This window comes from Lissotriton helveticus, chromosome 5_1 (assembly GCF_964261635.1).
Source record: "Lissotriton helveticus chromosome 5_1, aLisHel1.1, whole genome shotgun sequence".
Classification (NCBI taxonomy): domain Eukaryota; kingdom Metazoa; phylum Chordata; class Amphibia; order Caudata; family Salamandridae; genus Lissotriton; species Lissotriton helveticus.
Window position 1 is genome coordinate 1302852922 of NC_136065.1, and position 14725 is coordinate 1302867646.

Genomic DNA, 14725 nt, shown 5'->3' on the forward strand with positions numbered 1-14725 from the left:
AATATCTTCTAGAATTTATTCTCCAGTAAATAAGCACGTCTGGTCAGATCCACAACTCACAGGAAACTGACCAACAGTGAAATATAGAACATTCATGACTGGAATGTGGTACATGTCATCAGTAAAAGAATGTACAAGTCTTAAAGAAACACTTACCATACTAATGCAATATAAATAAATAAATTAACTATAAACTAACATACTACAGGGGGCATGCTCATGCCCTTCCCAAACCACAATTGGGCCCTGGGTAACCCATCCCCCAGGGCTGATTTCTTTAAATGAAGGTGAGGGGCACACAGCCCTCTTCCTCAAGCCACTTTGGGCCCCCAGGATCCATGCCCCAGGGCCAAATTAATTTAAGAAGGGGAGGGGTCCTTGCGCCCACCTCCTGATTCATACTGGCATCCATTCTGAGGACCCCATTCCTGGGGAGAGATATTTAACAGTTTCCTGGGGAGACTTCCCACCCAGACCCTGCTCTCACTCTCCAGGGGAGGGAACGCCACTTTGCTCCCACCCACCTAGAGCAGTAGGAAAATGCTGCTCCCGCCGGGCAGGTGCAAAGAAAAGGTGCCCGCTCGCCAATTACCTAATAGTACTGCAAAGTGTAAATTAGCAGTAGCAATTTCATGGTTATTGTATGTATCATTCTTTCTTTTAGGAAGTGCATTGTATATTTTAATGCATAATTTACTTTCATATTCATATGTTTATAGTTGTCATTTTGCATCTGTGACTGCCATGTGTACTTTGCTAGATTAGGTCTTTGAATCTCCTAGAGTATGCAATACTCATGTGCAGCTTCCCTGGTACTCACAGGACCTTAGTTACTCTTCGTTTTTATTTGCTCTAGTAGTATCACACAGTGTATTTGCATTCTCAGACACTGCCCATTTATCTCAGTTATATATTTAATTCAGAATATGTTTGGTAAAACCGTTTTCAGAAGTTGTCTTCTGCGGAGCTCGATTCAATGATTACCACGAATTTTGTATTAAGTAAGATATTTGAAAAAAAAAATTCAATGTGCTCATTGTCAATAGCGAGCATTATAAATTGTGCCTTTCAAGTTCCAGGGTTGGGCATATGTTGAGAACGCTCTGGAAAGTAAGAATCGGAAAAAAAGTACGTAAATGCATAATGAACGCTGAATGCATTAGGAACGCATCCTTTTCTGTATAAAGTGATTTAAGTTCGATAGTAACCGTTTCAGTTATACATACTTTGTATGCTGATGGGTATTTTTGGTTATGCTGGGAGGTTTGCAGAAAGAATTGTTATGCGAGAAAAAAAATCTGTTTGTGGAATGCAAGCGCTATTGGGATCTCTCGAACGGTACTTGAAATTCTGGACATCCTTTAAGCCACTGTTGCATATTAAAAAAGTGCGAGAATACGGAGTAGTATAAACGTTGGCTATATGAATGATTATTCCCAAGGAGAGATATAAATTTGAGACGAATCGTTATAACTGAATTTACTGTGAGAGCAATATGTGTGGGTTGTCTGTTGAGGAAATGACACCCAGCACGAATTTCGGTTAACTGATCAGCTGCGACAGCAAATCTTGGGATGCGATTTGTGATGCGAATGTCTTTCGAAAGAAAGCGTTTTCAAAACGTCTCTCTCATGAGTACAATTGGGAAAATCTGCGAGAGTAGTACTAATGAGAGGAATATTTTCCGACAGGAATACTGATTAAGCGGTGTATCTCAGATTCGAAAATTAGGGGAATTTTATAAGAAAAACGCCTTGAGGGGGTATGTGTTTAGGCTGACCAATTACTTGAGAGAAAAACGGGGATTATCGAGGGGCATATGCACGAAAGAAACATCAGCAACAGGTGGCACCAAACACACACGAAACAAAACCAGCGACAGGCGCTGCCGAATATTGCACAGCAGGTGCCTGCATGCAAGAGGTTACATATTTCTCAGCAGGTGCCTGCATGCAAGAGGTTACATATTTCTCAGCAGGTGCCTGCATGCAAGAGGTTACATATTTCTCAGCAGGTGACTGTATTTCAGAGGTTACCGCTTCGCCAGACACTACACTGTCTGGCGAAACACTTTGTGCTGATGTGTTAGTCTCTGCACGAACCCTCTCTCTGGGTGGCCACGGACACGCGTGCCTGCCAGTCCCATCACACTGAGACGTGAGCGTAGTCTGGGCTCGGCTCCGGCAGGTGGTTGTTCGCGCGGCTCCGCCAGTTGCTTGGTATGCAGGCGCAGCACGGGAGCGAGCCTCTGAGAAATTGGGCGGGAAGTGTATCTAGTGCGCGCGGGGCCCTGAGCGCCTTCTGCCCCCACCCACCTATCGTTCGTTTTAATCCCCGCCGCGCGCTGTGGGCGGGAAAAACTGACGAGAGGCGAGGAGGGAGGAGAAAGGCGGGGGACATACATAAATATAATTTTGTGCGCGCCGTCGAACTGCTGCTAGAGCCGAGGCGGAACGATAACCCACTGGCAGTGCTGGAGTACTCCGAAGGAACCAAGACGAGGGGAAAACAAACTGGCGATGCCGGGAGCAGGTGTGGTCCGGGGAACAGGTCACTCAGACTACGCGAGGATAAGAACCGACAGCAGAGACGGACTCTAGGAAGGATACAGAAGAGTTCGCGTGTGCTCAGGAGATGGCGGCGAAGCTCGGACTCATGCTGGGGGCTACTTCTTAAAGAGATTCGAGCTGACGGCAGCTGGGTCAGAAGCTTGAAAAGGGGACAAGGGATCAGTAGCTCTACCAGAGATAATGCATGGACAAGCTGGCATGGAAAAAGGGACCCTGGAATTGGGGAGAATGCCGATTTTTTTTTGACTTTAAAAAGTGAAGAGTACAATTCACCATACATCTCGAGGGGGTTCTTGACTTTGGGAGAGAAGAAACAGCAAGCTGTGAGGTGGGAGAACGTGCATTGGAAGAGGAGCGTGCAGAGGGCGGAGGTGGCGGGCGCCCGGGCCCTGAAGAGGAGGAGGGGACGCCATCGCGTCTTCTCCTCTCCCTGCCCGCCACCTCACCTGTATGGACGAACACCTCCACCTCCTGCGCTCGCCACCGCCCTCATCCACCCATCACCGTGCCGACAGCAACCTGGTGAACCCGGGCTACAGCGCGGAACCCGAGGACGCACTCATGACAGTACTGGCCTGCGAGGGTATGCTGGAGGAGGACTCGGGTCTATCCCCGCCGGGGCCACCAATGCCACCAGAGGGGCGTGAATGCTGTGAGAGGGTGGTGGTCAACATCTCAGGACTACGCTTCGAAACTCAGCTGCGTACTTTAGCGCAGTTCCCAGACACTCTGCTTGGTGACCCCAAGAAGCGAATGCGCTACTTCGACCCATTGCGAAATGAGTACTTCTTTGACCGCAACAGGCCCAGTTTTGATGCAATCCTGTACTACTATCAATCTGGGGGGCGCATTCGACGGCCTGTCAATGTACCTATTGACATCTTCTCTGAGGAAATACGCTTCTATCAGCTGGGTGAGGAGGCCATGGAGAAGTTCCGTGAGGATGAGGGCTTCATCCGGGAGGAGGAGCGCCCATTGCCTGCTCGTCTCTTCCAGCGCCAGGTCTGGCTTCTCTTTGAGTATCCCGAAAGTTCTGGTCCAGCACGGGGTATTGCCATTGTGTCTGTGCTCGTCATTCTTATCTCCATTGTCATTTTTTGTCTTGAGACATTACCTGAATTCCGCGATGACAAGGAATACAATGGGCCACCGGTGCTCTCAGTTTTCATGGGCAATGGCACAAGCTTAGCAGTCACCAGCTCCTTCACTGATCCCTTTTTTGTGGTGGAGACACTTTGCATCATCTGGTTTTCCTTTGAGCTGCTTGTGCGCTTCTTTGCCTGCCCAAGCAAGGCCACCTTCTCCCGCAACATCATGAACATCATTGACATTGTTGCCATCATTCCTTATTTCATCACCCTAGGAACTGAGCTTGCAGAGCGGCAGGGCAATGGTCAGCAAGCCATGTCACTGGCCATCCTACGCGTCATCAGACTGGTGAGAGTCTTCCGCATATTCAAACTGTCACGCCACTCCAAAGGACTGCAGATCTTGGGCCAGACGCTGAAGGCTAGCATGCGGGAGCTGGGCCTCCTCATCTTTTTCCTCTTCATCGGCGTGATTCTCTTCTCCAGTGCTGTCTACTTTGCTGAGGCTGACGACCCCAAATCTGGCTTCAACAGCATCCCAGATGCCTTCTGGTGGGCAGTGGTGACTATGACCACAGTAGGTTATGGTGATATGCACCCAGTCACCATTGGCGGAAAGATTGTCGGTTCCCTATGCGCCATTGCAGGTGTCCTAACCATTGCTCTCCCTGTACCTGTTATTGTGTCCAACTTCAACTACTTCTACCACCGTGAAACGGAGGGTGAGGAACAGGCCCAATATCTGCACGTGGGCAGTTGCCAGCACCTCTCCTCCACTGAAGACCTCCGAAAGGCGCGTAGCAACTCATTGCTTAGCAAAGCTGATTACATGGTGATTGAGGAAGGCATGCCTCCTGGGGCCTTCAAGCACAGCACCCCCTTTAGAGCAGCCAACTGCACAGCTGTTGGCAATCCTGGCCCCATTGGAGTGAAGAAAATCTTCACTGATGTGTAACAATGGGGTGTACATGAAAGAGTGACAGTTATTCAGGCTGCAAGGGGCAGCATCATCAGTATTTCGCAAATGACATCCCTACTGGCATCTGTAGTATCACCCATCGAGTGACAGCATTATGAGCATCTGTGGAATCTCTTGAGAGGCAGCACCACCCACATCTGTGCCATAATTGCTTGGGAGTGTCTTTGCCGAGAGAATTTACAGCATCTCCTGCTAGAGCCTGCCTCGTGACCATCTATATCATCTTCCTGGAGAGATGGTACCACTGGCATCATTTGCATCATAGTCTTAACGGGACAATGGCATGAGTATATACATCTCTCTGAGAAGCCGCACCAGTGAGTCTAGAGTAGTATCATATTTCAGAAAAACACAGCTGGTAATTTAAGCACAAGCTCATGGGAGATACAGCATCACTGCAATTTATACAAAATCTGGTCAGAATTTGAAACATAAGCATCTAGAAACCATGCATCTATCAGTGCCTCTAGCACTGGTGGTTTCAAGGGTTCCTGAATCTGACAGTGCTCTAGACATCTTGCCTGGAAGCGCCATAGGCACCCCACAGCATGTGTCAAGTACCTGCACCACTTGTGTTTACAGTATTACAACCTGATTAAGTGACTTCCACCTGGGTCTACCTGCACACTGCCTATGACTACAGTCTGCTTCTCCCATCTTTCAGGTTTCTACATCCATTTACATAAACTACGTAGATGCCTCCAAAAAGGAGCAGGCCATCTTCTTTTTGGACAGTTGTATTTGAGCTGGAGCCCCCACTCCCCCCACCCACACTTCTTGCTAACTACTACCTGGTTAACTTGTGCCACTTTTCTACGTTTGGGTTATCTCTGAGGAGCTCTATACAGCTAATGACTCCTGTTAACTTCATCTGGATCATTGAATCCTAAAGGCTGCTGACAATGTCATCTGTGCTACTCGATGACATGTACTGCTCTGACAGCAAAAATTCACACTAGCAGAACCCAATTACTACATGGGGCATTTATGCTAGTGGATCACACTGCCTTCGTTGATGACAGTGTTAGGACAAGTGGGTTCCATACACTGCTTTGTAAATGTTCTGTTAATTTTAAGATGCCTTATACATACTTTAAGCCCACTCTTGTGCTCTAACCGAGGCACAGAGTAACACAGGTTGATTAGGAGTATAAACTGTGATCAATACCCAGGTTTCCTGGATTCAACGAGCCAACTTAGCTAATCGGATCAAATTTAATTCTGCCCAGTTTTGAGGGCAATATTTGGGACGCAAGATCCTAATCACTTTTGATAACTTCTGGTCTAGTGGATCCCATTAAATTGTTTTAGGCTAACATCTGAGCTAGTAGGCGATCCTCACTGCTCAAAAAGAAACATCTGCACTAATAAACTCGCTGCCCTGTTGGTAACATCGTGACTTATGGGTCCCAATCACTGCTTTGATAGTAACTTCTGAGCAAGTGAATCTCACTGCAATAAAGGAAAAACCTGAGTTAGGGGGGACTAACTCACTGCTCTAAGAGCAGCATCTGCGCTTATCAACCCCACTCACCACACCGAGGACATCTTCTGGTCTAATCGAAGCAAACGCACCTCCCTTTGTAGACGTGCTTTGGGCACTTTTACTTTGAGACTTCTGCAGCAGTGACATATAGTTAAACGGCAGATGCATTTGGAGGTATCTTTACAAGTGGAACACACACGCCTTTAGTTAGAAAGAAAAACATACCTTATTTTATTGTGGGGTATTTTACGTGATCACACTTCGATTTGCACTTCGATCGTTTCTGTAAGTCACCATCTTCCTAGCATTGAACTGGAGCCCACATTAATTATTTGGATTAGGAAAGTAAACAATGACAGTTTTCCGCTCCTAAGAAAACCCGGAATTTCAGTCAGGAAATATGGATCTTTCCATCGAAATGTCATTGGAGAGGAGGATGTCATGGTACCCGTTGGTGAAAACGACGCTGGGCGTGGGAAGGGTGCAGGGAAATTGTTTTTACGATGTTCTAGCCATTCATGCAAATACATGTTTGGTTTATTCTAACCGTTGAATGGATTTATGTGGAGTCTGAGGACAGCAACCCACAAGTGCCAAACGCCCGTAAGCAAATCCAGCACAGAAGAGACACTCTGAGATCATTCTCTTCATTTATAATGCACCAGACCCAGAGCGACTGTCCACATATTCCAAGATTAAACTGGTGCACACGCCTCCCTCTCATCGGAAGTTACTAATTCTGAGCTGGGTGATGCAGTTTCCATAGCAACTCTAGTTTCCCGGGAAACCCAAAAAAGGTTGTCATGACATCCCTGGCAGTTGCCACAGTAACCTTCCAGATGGTTCCCATTTGTGTGAGCAGAGAAAAGCCACTGGCACAGAGCAGTGAAATCTAATCCACCGAGATTTGCAAAACTAAACGTTGGCAACATGAATTATTCATCCGTATAAGAGGGAGAATGAAGTATAGGGCTGTGCACTGCTAACGACCAGAGTGAGACAGCGTAACGCCATTAATCTCCTTGTATCACGTTCGTCTAGATTCTGTACAATGGTTTCGAGAAAATATTCTGCAAAACAACAAAGTCACTTATGCCCATCCAATTACAATAGCCTGATCGCTGGACTAGCATTTTTATTTTTGTTTCATAATACTGGTATCTACCTAGTACAGATTCAGCCCACCCGAGCACTTTATTACAGGCAACGTTAAAGCAGAAGACTTTCAAACCATGTCGCTGCAAACTACAATACATTCCAAGAGTAGTGCAATTAGTTGTGCGAAACAAAAAAAAATGCTGCACGTACCAGCGGGGCCCATTTGTACGGTGGCATTATCGTCCCTGTTTTTCTGGGAAAGAACACAGTTGCAGAAGCGTGACATACAAAGACTAAGCAAATAAGAAAGACCGTCTGGTTGCATCTTCCTACAAGAAGGTCTAATGCAGCTCATAAAAGAGGTGAGTGTGACTGCTGTACAACACAAACATATAGACAGTGCCGACCCCAATCCCTCATGAACCATTTATTGCATTATGATTACAAGTAGGGGTGCGTCACACGCATATCTCAGTCTTATGAAGCATAAGCACATTTTTTTTGTGAAACTAAGAAAGAGCGTTTTCAATTGAGAACATTCACATTCTGGGTATACGTTTATGCAATTGCTATTTTATCTTACTTACATTGTTTTTCTAGTTCCATGTTTTGAGTATTCCTCTTTTTCTCAGCTTAGTTTTAGCATTACATTTCCACTATGATTCAAGATTATCTACGTCCTATAATAACCTTTCCCATTTGTGAAATGTTCCACACTTCATCACTGCATTCTGCAAAACCACAACCTACCGAGCAATTCCTTTTTCACCCCTTGAATTCATCAAATTAAATCTCGGGGGTAAAATATACTATCTTTGAGTAGGCATGACAGAGAAACAGCATGTCACAAAACGTTTCATGACCATACAGGGCCATAAACCAGCTCCTTATGTTACGTTATGAGTTTAGTGGCGACTTGACAATATCTGAAATGCATACATATTTGGCAGTACTTTGACCATTGAAATATGTGTTGCTTTGCCCTCCATGATTCGAAATACACCTGGTCTCTCTACCATGTCAATGAAGGCCATTAAAGTGCAGCATTTATTAGATTTTAAAATGGACATTGGATTTTAAATTCGTGTGAGCTGTGCTTCTTTAGGTTACTGTAGACAACTTACTTCTGACGGCCATTTCTTTGTTGAAAGTGAGCAGGCTCACTGCAATTTGCACCCAAATGTTGACAATTTACGTCACATACATTACATTTCTATTGGTTCGTTATAGTACTGTGGACCATGACCGCCATATCAGGCATGTGTTATCTCAGGGCACTAGCAAACAGTTTTTGCAAAACTCCCAACGCTTTATTCCGTACATCTGTCCTATTCTGTGACCAATCCGTAGTTTCCTGCATGCAAGTAATGTATACCCTACCAGTCAGTAGTGTGTTGCTATCACCAGCCTTTAATGATAAATCATTTTAATTGATTCTAATAATATGAATACACAGTTTTTGGAAAGCACTTGCTGTCTTGTTTTTCCCTTTTAAAGATCGGTGCAAGCAGATGTTACTATTACCTGATTCAATACCATCCAATGTATCAGTCTTGGAAGAATGAAGGTCTGAGCCAGCAGTGCTGGTATTCATATGTGTGACTCACAATTCACATTGAGATGGTAGCATCAAATGATTTATCCACCGATATATCACCCAGTGTTGTTCAGCCGCCACTAGCCATGTTTATCGTGTTGTCCAACCCCGTAAACAAGTCGGTATCACGATTAGCCCTTGGGCCAGTAATCTGCTGGACCAGTATCCTCCAGTCCCACCTGGCAATAATGTCAATTTCTGTAATTCAGATTTCTGCAACAAAATTCTAGTCATATTGTGTAGCATCTATTCCAGAATTGTGCAGTGCCCAATAGCCAGCGTTGTTTATCCTTCTATCAGTTAGTATTCTGTTGCCTTCCTCATTCTGTATTGTCTGTGGCCTCTAACTAGCCAGTACTGTGCATCCCCCGGCAGCTGGTATTGTCCATGTGCCATTTTGAAGCATTGTGCTATATCCATAATCAACCAGTATTGTCATCCAATGTTGTGCAAGATCCCATCTACCCATTTTGCAAGATATCCAGGCTAGCCAGTGTGGGCAGCACATGCACTGTCAGTATTGTGTAGCCCGCACTAACTTGTATTTTTCAGCCTCACTTCCGTCAGTATTGTGCAGCTCTCTAAGGGTTAAAGTTGCGTTTTGCAGCCACATCAGTCAGTATTGTTACATATCTTGCTAGACAATATTTTTGCACTATCCCTTATCTGGCAGTATTACACATCATTCCATCAACCAGGATTGGGCACCTCTCCATGAGCTGCTATTGTGTATAACTACAACCGACCAGTCTACAGCTCCTCCATCAGCCAGTATAATGTGGCTCATGCCAAATTGGAAAGCTTTACCCATCAATTAGCATTCACTCAACTACCACGGAACAACACCTAATCAGCTAATAAAGCCAGTAATTGTGCAATATCCGGTTCAGCCAATATTGTGCCAAACTGCACCATACAGTATTGTTCATCTCCCCTCTTCAATGTTGTGCAACATCTTCATCTGCCAACTTTTAGCAGCCGACCCACTAGGCAGTCATAATTCAACAGCACCCCCTCCCATGAGGCAGCATTGTGTGTCTCTCCCCATCTACCTTTACTGTGCAGTTCCAACCAGCAAGTATTGTGCATCACCTACTCTTTTGGCTTTGTGCAACATTGTGCACCTCCCGTTCTTGGGATGTATTGTTCAACACCCCCAATTGGCTAGGATTGTGCAGGCACTAAATCACCCAGTATTATGCACCCCTGCCCCCAAAAACAATACTATGATGTCCACCTCAGCGATTACAATATGTACTCATCCATAAATGTAGCTTCCCACACCCCATTACTGTATAAGTGCCCCAAACAACCGATATCGTCCAGCCCCAACAATCAGCATGGTGCCACACTTACTGACAGCAAAACTACTATTGTGTAGCTCCCCAATAAACCAGTCTTGTATGTGGGGTGTGGCAAAATAATATTTCTCATCTTTATCCATTTACAGGCAACTCTTCTGGTAGCTGTCTCAAACGGATTTTGTTTGATTGATTGTAAAGAAATATTTTATAACAATTAGAAAAAAAGTTGACTGTGACAATATAGACTATTAATTAATGGGGATGTGAGTCCTCAACAAGTAATAATGTTACAATTCCATCCCTGATACAGGTAGCTCTCGATAGGTGAAAGCTAAGCTCAACCCTTGGTAGCTGTAGCATGCAGCAAACAGGCGTATCTTTGGAGAAATATGTAAAGCATTTTTCAGTACCAAAACAGTTAAAGAGTAGAAAACACAACGCAATAAAAACCTACTCCAGTTTTAAAAACAGAGTAAAATGTATTGAACAAACAGACCCCAAAATGACAAAAATGTGATGTAGGGAACTGCAGGTATGATTTTTTCAAAGTTTTAGATGTTTCTAGTCCAAAAAGGACAAAGCACCAACTGTAGGTATCTGGTCATGCTAGACCAGGTCGAAGTCAAAAGTAAAGGCCGACTGCAATGGAGCTAGAGTCAGACACAGGGACCAGGTACATCCCTGTGGAAAGTTTTCCCTCTGACCCAGCAGTTTTTCTGTAGAAAAGTCCTTGTCAGCAAGGTCGTTGGCAGGTCAAGGTGCAGATTGGATCCACAGAGGGGCTCATCAACGGTAACTGACTGAACCACAGGACCTCAGTGGGAGCCTCACCACCTCTGACAGGAAGTTTGTAGCTCCCAATGTAGAAGGCGGGAAAACTCAGAGGATGCAAAGCTTGAAGTCAGGGCCCAGGAAGACAATGCAATTGTTTGGTTGCTGTTTGGCATTGGTCCCGGTGAGCTCCTCTACGTTCAGACTTAAAAACTTTTCTGGAAGATCACGGGGGCAAACCAGCAAGTTGAGTCCAACTGGCAGCTTGGCAATAGTCAAGTTGTAGCCCTTGGTTCTTCTGGCAAAAAGTTTGGAAAACGTTTATATGTTTTATATGGGTATGACCAGATGTGGGTCCCGTGCTCACTACACCACTGGATTCAAGCTAGCTTGCCTGATGAAGGGTGATGCCTTGAAACCGGTCCCAGGATGCTTGTTTCCAGTCCAGGGAGGATTTAGCTTTAGCAGTTTGGGCTGGACTGTTCCCACAAGGAACAGGGTCAAGACTGATTTGCATATGGCTGGGTCCAAACTGGGGTGGTGTGGTGGGCAAAATAATGATGGATTAAACCAAGATCTTTGTGACTGGGGGTGAATGTTTGCATTGTCCAGCATTTCGTCCATCAATTGTTTCTTTTGCATTTGTCGCCCCAAGTGGGAAGGGTATGCCCAGACGTAGGTCCCGTGCTCACTACATCACTGGATTCAAGCTAGCCTGGCTGATGAAGGATGATGCACTGATACCGGTCCCAAGATGCTTGTTTCCGGTCCAGTGAGGACCTGGATCTGACATTCGGGTTGGACTGTTCCCACAAGGAACAGGGTCAAGACTGATTTGCATATGGCTGGGTCCAAACTGGGGTGCTGTGGTGAGCAATAGAATGATGGATTAAACCCAGCTCCTTGTGACTGGGGTTGAATGGTTGCATTGTCCAGCATTCCATCCATCAATTGTTTCTTTTGCCTATGTCACCCTATGTGGGAATGGTATGCCCAGACTTTGATCCTGTGCTCACTACACCACTGGATTCAAGCTAGCCTGGCTGATGAAGGATGATGCCCTAAAACCAGTCCCAGGATGCTTGTTTCCGGTCAAGGGAGGGCCTGGCTTGGCAGTTCGGGTTGGACTGATCCAACAAGGAACAGGGTCAAGACTGATCAGCATATGGCTGGGTCCAAATTGGGGTGGTGTGGTGAGCAAAAGAATGATGGATTTAACCCAGATCCTTGTGACTGGGGGTGAAGGTTTGCATTGTCCAGCATTCCGTCCATCAATTGTTTCTTTTGCAACTTTTAAACAGTGGCATTTCCAAAATAGTAATTTAAAATACGACTTGACTATTATATAGGATTTTGAAGCACTATTAATGTGAGTCCTTGAATTATTTCTTTAGCTAATCCCAAAATGACGTTATGCATAATATGGTGTAATATTGTAATCCAGGTTAGTGCTTTTCTACAGGAGAGCTTGCCTTGCCAAAGTGGAAAATGACGTTGGGGGGGAGGGGGGGTGGGGGGGGGTTTTACTGTCAGGACATGTTAAACTTAAGTACACATATCCTACTTTTTAAATGCCATGCACAATCCCCCGTAGGCATTTAGGGCCTACCTTACTGGTGATTTATAAGCTTTAAAAATGAAGGTTTAGACCTGGCAGGTCAGGTCGAAATTGTAGTTTTTAAACTACACACTCACGCTGCAAGGGCAGGCCTGGAGACATGTTTTGCATCGTAACTTTAGTGGTGGCACATTAGATATTGCAGTTCACTGGTGACACTTAACATACAGGCCCTGGGTACACTGGATACCATATATTAGGGACTTGCGCCAAATAGGATTTTTACTAACTCATTAAGTTTTTATGGGTCAGAGCACTTGCACTGGACCTTGGTTAGCAGGGTCCTAATGGACAGAGTCTAAAAACCAAGAGAGTCAGTCTCAAAAATTAGGGTAATCGTGCAAAAAGAGGCATTATCTTACAGTGTAGACTCTACTTCGGCCAGTACAGTACAGGCAACACATAAGCCAGAATTGTGCACCCTTATTCATCAGTATTGCAAAGCCCCTGCCCACTCATACTTTGTTGGTCCCAAATAGCTTCCAAGAGCCAGTACTGTGCAACCCCGTACGAGTTGGGCTGGTCGCTATGGCTCAATATTTGATCACTTAATATTTTTTAGATTCCCCAGAGTTTATTCCTTTTTTTGTTTCACACCCTCATCAGTAACTAGTGTGCATTTTACTCAGGGATTCTAAACCTACAGAAACCCCATCCCTTTGTATTCCCAGGGCCCATATATCACATCCTTTTGGGATAGGACTGTCTCCTGCATGGTAAACTGGTGTGTACCTCTGCCCATTCCCTGCCCTTATAGTGGGCACTTAAACCGTTGTATATGCCCAGGGTGCATCATATTAAGCAATGGTGGCAGCGTACCATGTTTTGTGAATCAGTGAACATGACCAGACCTATTTCTCCCGATTCTCTATGTCAGTGGTCTTCAGACTTTTTAATGCCGCCCCCCCCCCCACCCCTGTGGAAAAAAAAGAGTTGAAGCCCTCCCACAATTATTTGAATAAACTGGCAATGTTTAAATATTTCTAGACTTATTTAAACCTGCAGATAAGTTCTGTTGCATTTAAAAATGAAAATACGTGATTGCCAAACATACTATTGTGATCAGGCAGACCTTTTTAACGTCTAAAGGCATCCACAGTGCGATTATTAGAAATGGGGGTGGGGGTTTTGAAGAATATTTGAAGCCCCTTCCTTTTCGACACCTCCCTGCCAGGATATAAATAGCAAAAGATGTTAGTGATGGCCCATTACAGAGCATCTTTACTGTCTTCGTTTTCCCCCAGCTGAAAACAGAGCAATGTTGTCACCGTAATTCTTCTTTTGGCCAGAGCCTGGCGTCTTCCTGGGACCACTGGAGGCCCCCTTAGGGGGGCCCACCCTTTAGTTTGAAAACCCCTGCTGTATGTCAAGAAGAGGTGAGCCTACTGGCTTTCCTTGTGTGATGCTCTACTGTTATGTGAACAGCCAGAATCTTGCACTGACATCCCTTCTGCATGTCATGTATATGTGTGTAAAGTGAATGAGTCTCATATGTATGGATTCTGTATGTACTTGTCTGAACACTGGCGCCTGTAGGACCCACTGAGGATGCCCCTGGTTTAACATGGCACAATAAAGGGGGTGAGGACAACTGTCCCAACAGTGGAAGTATATTTCCTGCATTTCTAAAGATGAAGTGTAGAAATTCAGACACTGTGAGGAGTGAGGAGGATGTAAACAGGGCTACCTTTTGAAACTCAGTTAGGACCTAGTTAGCATGGAGGTGCTTATTAGCTGTTTCAGATGACTGCCATTTGGTAGATTTTACATGTAAGGTGACTGCAGTTTCTGTTGTTTAGGGTGAAGGCATGTCCTTTTGTTTGTCTCTAATTACTCTTTCAGGAAAGCTTTTGAACCAAGCGACAATTGTCTTGGATAATATATTAAGCACAATGTAGTAGAAACAATAAGAATAAAAAGTCATACCATTTGGGAATAGATATAAAGGGCTCTCCTGGATTATATGTTATGCTATGCCTGTTTGGTTTAGTGGGATGCTAGTGAGTTGAATCAGATTGAAGGGATTGTTCGGATTAATCCCCTGAAGAGAAGTTTCCTGCTCAAAGCTGAAAATGACTGAAACTGAAATGTGGTCCACATACTGCTAACAAAACAGCTATACGATTAGCTGTTGCCAAGATTAGTGAGAATTTGAAGGCTGATTTAGGTGCAATCCTCGATCTCATTGTTACAGAGCTTGCACGAAGGAATGAG

General features: G+C 45.0%; 1 protein-coding gene across 1 annotated transcript; it reads left to right on the forward strand.

Moving 5' to 3' along the window:
• Window positions 1-2944: 2944 nt before the first annotated feature.
• LOC144753591 (potassium voltage-gated channel subfamily A member 3-like) lies at window positions 2945-4613 on the forward strand. Its single transcript, XM_078641232.1, has one exon. It carries the CDS (start codon window positions 3021-3023, stop codon window positions 4611-4613), a length of 1593 nt encoding a protein of 530 aa, XP_078497358.1. The 5' UTR covers window positions 2945-3020.
• The last annotated feature ends 10112 nt before the right edge of the window (window positions 4614-14725 follow it).